Source organism: Hydra vulgaris, chromosome 06 (assembly GCF_038396675.1).
Source record: "Hydra vulgaris chromosome 06, alternate assembly HydraT2T_AEP".
Taxonomy (NCBI): Eukaryota; Metazoa; Cnidaria; class Hydrozoa; order Anthoathecata; family Hydridae; genus Hydra; species Hydra vulgaris.
This window is the reverse complement of record NC_088925.1, coordinates 17,107,935-17,113,263: the sequence shown is the minus strand read 5'-3', so window position 1 is coordinate 17,113,263 and position 5,329 is coordinate 17,107,935. Positions and strand designations below refer to the sequence as shown.

Here is a 5,329-nt window from a genome sequence, read left to right as displayed (position 1 = left end):
GTTAATTAAAATATTAAATTATATATATATATATATATATATATATATATATATATATATATATATATACAAATATATAAATAAATATATATGAATACATATACATACAAATATATATAAATACATATAAATATATATATATATATATATATATATATATATATATATATATATATATATATATATATATATATATATATACACACACACATACATATATATATATATATACACACACATATATATATATATAGGTACATATATTAGGGTTATGACTTTTTTTCAACCCCATGCTCCTGTACTTTAGTTTGATGAACTTTTACCTAAAAAGCACGAAATGAACTATTATTTGCATACCTTTTGAAAAAACTTCACCCCGCCATTGAAAAATCGATTTTGACATAAAATCGATTTTTCAATGGCGGGTTGAACTTTTTTCAAATATCCCTATCATTTTCATGAAAAAAGTTTTTCAAAAATATGTCAACCTGGTACTCAAATGAAGCGAAATTATATAAAAATTTCAAAAATAATATTTATTTTGAAAAAATTTTAACTTTTAAAAAAAATTTTTAAACAAAATTATCATAAAAAAAGCATTTTTTTCATTTTTTTGTTAAAAAACGTAATTTTTAATGTAATAAAACCATAAATAACAATTTTTTTTCGAAGTAAATATTATTTTTGAAATTTTTATATAATTTTGCTTCATTCAAAGTACCAGGTTGACATATTTTTGAAAAACTTTTTTTATGAAAATGTTAGGGACCCATTAAATATTTGAGGCTCTTGGGGGACCCCTTAAAATACTTTTTATTCAAAAAAATTTTTAACCTACCGTTTTTGTATGAGATAGAATACATTTAGGGTGTGAGAGCAGATTATTTTCAAAAATATTGTTTTTTGGGACACCCTAATATATATATATACATATATATATACATACATATATATATATATATAAATACATACATACATACATACATACATACATACATACATACATACATACATACATACATATATATACATTAGGGGCATGACTAAAATTTTTTTTTCAAGAATTTTCAATTCCCTATCTCACCATGAGTGGAGAAATTATATTTATAAACAGAAAATGTAAGTTTTTGAAGTTAATTTTTGAAAAAGATCACCCCCAAGCTGAAAATAATTTTTCTTATTTCTTTAGTGTTATCTTTATGAGTTATGAATAACGTAATAGACATACAAAAATGGCTAAAAATGGTTTTCATGGCTTCAGACAAGAATAAAAAAGTTTGGGAATAAAACTTAGTGAGGTTTGAAAAAGCTAAGACTTAAATAAGATGTACTGTTGTATATCATTGATGATTTAAAAGTTTGTCATCAAATGTGAAAAGCAGAAAGGAGAGAGTTGCAATTTTGGCTAAAGAAACTGAACTACTATGGAGAAAGCTGAATATTCCGATTCTACAAGGGAAATCAGCATCAGAAAGAAAAATATAAAATGTATTGAAAAAACTTGACAAAGATAGTCGAAAACCTCAAAACTTTACTCGATTGTTAAACATAACTGATGAGAAAGGCGAATGGATGTGTCAAGAAGATAAAGAGATTTTATGGTCTGCAAATGTCAGCAAATGGAAGAGTTGGATATTTACCACAATTGAAGATACTGAAGGTATTCATTCAAGAAAATTAGTGTTGATAAAGAAACAAGCGTCCGTCAGTCAAGACCAAGATTTCTATGAATAGCTAGTGAAGGAGGTCATTTAGAAAGTGAAGAGCAGTGTTCCAGCAGTGATACTAGTGCTGAAGATGTCGAAAGTTTGTAATCATCATCTAAAAGACAAAAAACAAACTTAGCTGTAAATTTAGTGACTTCTGCGAAGATTAGTACTGAAAAAGCACATAAAGTCTGCAAATCTCTATCATAAGGTGGAATTTCTTTTCCTACTCCAACTCAAAATGGTGTCTACGAAGGTGTCATGAAAGGAGAAAAGTTGAAAGCAAATTATATGGAGAACTTAAAAAATGAAAAGTGGTCTTTACACTTTGATGGAAAGCACATAAAGAGAATGGAACATCAAGTAGTTGTTTTGAAAAATGAAAAGAGAGAAGTTAGACTTGCTGTTCTTGAGCTGATGAATGGAAAAGGTAAAACAATATTTGATGGGATAAAGCTTGTGCTGGATGAATATGAGCTGTGACCAGCCATAAAATGATTGTATCTGACACAACATCTGCAAATACCGGAATAAGAATTGGTGTAGTAACACTGTTACTTCAAAACCATTGGACTAGAAAAGCCTACTTTTATAGGATGCCAACAGCATATTTTAGATACTCTTTTGAAACATATCATAAATGATCCTTTTGAAAGATCAACAACATCACCAAATTTTCATTACCCTTTTGTGACAAGATTATTGCAAGAGTATGAAAACCTGGAGCTATTATTACAGAATACTGGAAATCCTTTGATGAAAGTGAATTGGACACGCTAGCAAGATGACATGGACTTTCTGCATCAATTAATAGCTTGTTATAGAAAGTTTAAAAGCACAGGTACCTTTCCAAAAGTGAATTTCAAATCACTTCCTGCCATAAGCAATGTAAGATGGAACTTGAGAGCAATTTTTGTTCTACTTGCTTACATTCTAATACCAGACTATCAAGAAAAACTTAACATTAAATACTTATTGTCAAATACACTTTAAAATTATTTTAATTACTTATGTTTATTGTTTTTTTGTAAAGTATTAGAACATGTGTTGCAAAATTACATTTCTTATATTCCATAAATCTTCTTTTTAAATAGGGGTAGGGTGAACTTTTTTGATTTATAGTATAAATGTTTGATATTTTCTTGATTTTTGCATAAAAACTCCACTAAATTGTGTATGGGAATACAGGGTTGAAAAATTGTCATACCCTAATATACACACACCTATATATATACATATATATATATATATATATATATATATATATATATATATATATATATATATATATATATACATACATACATACATACATACATACATACATATATATATACATTATATATATATATATATATATATACATATATACACACAGACACACACACACACACACACACACACACACACACACACACACACACACACACACACACACACACATATAATTCTTTACTTGGCTAAATTTCGTAAAACTAAAAAAAAATTTTTATTAAAACTATATTCTAATAAAGATGAAAAGAAACTATTTATCATATTCATAAAAATGTAAATATATTAAGGACGTATGTCTTCTAAATTAACAGTACTTCCAACAATGTTGCGATGACTATAAACATGATCAGGTACACACAATGACACATTTAAATTTTCATTAAATATACTTCCTGAGCTTAGTTCCATTGGCATTTCAACCAAGTTTCCAACATCAATGTAATCATCCTTTTGTTCCCAAATACCAAAAATAACACTTTCATGGTCATCTAACAACAAAGATTGTTTTTCAGATTCTTTAAGTATGTAGTCATGACAATTTATTGAATTACAATGCCCATTTTCATCAGCAACTATATTTTGTTCTCTAGAACCTGAAAAAATATCCATTTGTGATTCCTCATTACTGGTAGAGTAGGTAGCACTTGATTCAGTATACTCGTTACATATAAATTCACCAAAAGCTGCAGATGAAAACTCTTCATTTATTAAAACATTACGTGATGGTAAAGTACCAGTAAAATCTTTAGAAAGAAATGTCTTGAATTTATTTAATGTTGAAGAGCAATCAGAAGACTTTTTATTTTTAGTCATGTTATGTGTTTTTTGGTGCACTTTTAAATTTGATAAAGTAAGATATGACTTACTACAATTTTGAAACTGGCACTGGTACGGTCGTTGACCTGTATGTTTCAACATATGTACTTTTAAAGTCCAGGCACAGGAAAAACTTTTATGGCAATTTAACTCAGAACATTTAAAGTGCTTGCTATACTCGTGGGTTCGCTTATGAGCCTTTAAATATTGAAAATAATTAAACTTCATATCACAGCCCTCAAAATCACACACAAATTCCCTTTTATCTAAATGTATCAGCTCGTGCCGCTTTAGACGAGTTTTATTGGCAAATGCTTTGTTACATCCATTATAACCACACTTGAACTTTGAATCCCCAGTGTGGGTTAAGAAATGCTGTTTTAATAAATATGGCTTTTGAAAAATTTTACCACATTCTGTGCAAATAATTTCAGATACATGGTTGGCAAGATGAAGAACAAGCTCTTCTTTGGTATTAAATACACCCTTGCATCTCTTTTTTAAACATTTAAAGCTATTGGCTGAATGTTCTTTTTGAGTATGCTCTAATAAAGAAACATTAGATTTAAATGTCTTTAAGCAGGAAGCTTCTGAGCATATATATCTTAAATGAATTTTTTGATGAACTGTTAAGTTGTAACTATTAGAAAACCCTTTGTTACAAACATCACAAATAAAAGGTTTTACACCAGTATGGCTTTTAACATGACGACTAAGTTTGTATGCAGTAGAAAAAGACCAATCACAATCTAAACATTGGTATGGTTTCTTTACATTACTTTGTAGATTATTTACAGAACTATTAGTTAACATTTGAATTATTTACACTATAAAAAAAAATATTTATATACAATGATTTGATTTGAATATAATTTGTTTTTTTTTATCGTTAATTTTTTAAAATTAAATTAGTAAACAATATAATTTAACATAATGAAAAAAATACTAAACAAAAAAAAAGAAAGAAATGAAATTGTCTTAATATTAAGAAATATATTTTTTTAATTGTAGAATTAAAGTTTTAAGAAAAAACTACACAATTTTTTATTTTAAAAACATGCTTATCATATTTTTTTACAAAAACTACAATATAAATGTTAAATGTATTACATACTTTTAACATTTATATTGTAGTTTTTGTAACATGAAAAATTAATGTATTCTAAACAATTGCAGAAGGAATGAAAATTAACAGTTGTTAAATTAAACAGGTTTTAAAATAAATAGGTGCGTAAATAACAGGTATTAAAATAAACAAGTGTTATAGTAAACAGTTGTTAAAAAAAAACAGGTACTAAAACAAACAGGCATTAAAAGGAACAGATGTTAAATTTGAATTTACTTAAAAAAAAATTTGCTCAAAACAATTAATGAACTTATAATTTTATCAACTAAAAAAAGTTTACTCCAAAATGTTAAAAACCAAATTATGTAAATAATAAATTATAAAAATTATAAAAGACATATAAGATACGTCAAACAGCAAGGGGTTGCACACTACCTCACTAAAATTTCTGAAGTTTAGCATAAAT

General features: G+C 26.6%; 1 protein-coding gene across 1 annotated transcript; it reads right to left on the bottom strand.

Annotated features, from left to right (window-relative positions):
* Nucleotides 1-3,192: 3,192 nt before the first annotated feature.
* LOC101238814 (zinc finger protein 93) lies at nt 3,193-4,631 on the bottom strand. Its single transcript, XM_065799394.1, has one exon. It carries the CDS (start codon nt 4,608-4,610, stop codon nt 3,264-3,266), a length of 1,347 nt encoding a protein of 448 aa, XP_065655466.1. The 5' UTR covers nt 4,611-4,631; the 3' UTR covers nt 3,193-3,263.
* Nucleotides 4,632-5,329: the final 698 nt, after the last annotated feature.

Bases quoted from the DNA above. Each gene is read 5' to 3' on its own strand.
- LOC101238814 (XM_065799394.1), bottom strand. From the start codon at position 4,610: ATGTTAACTAATAGTTCTGTAAATAATCTACAAAGTAATGTAAAGAAA.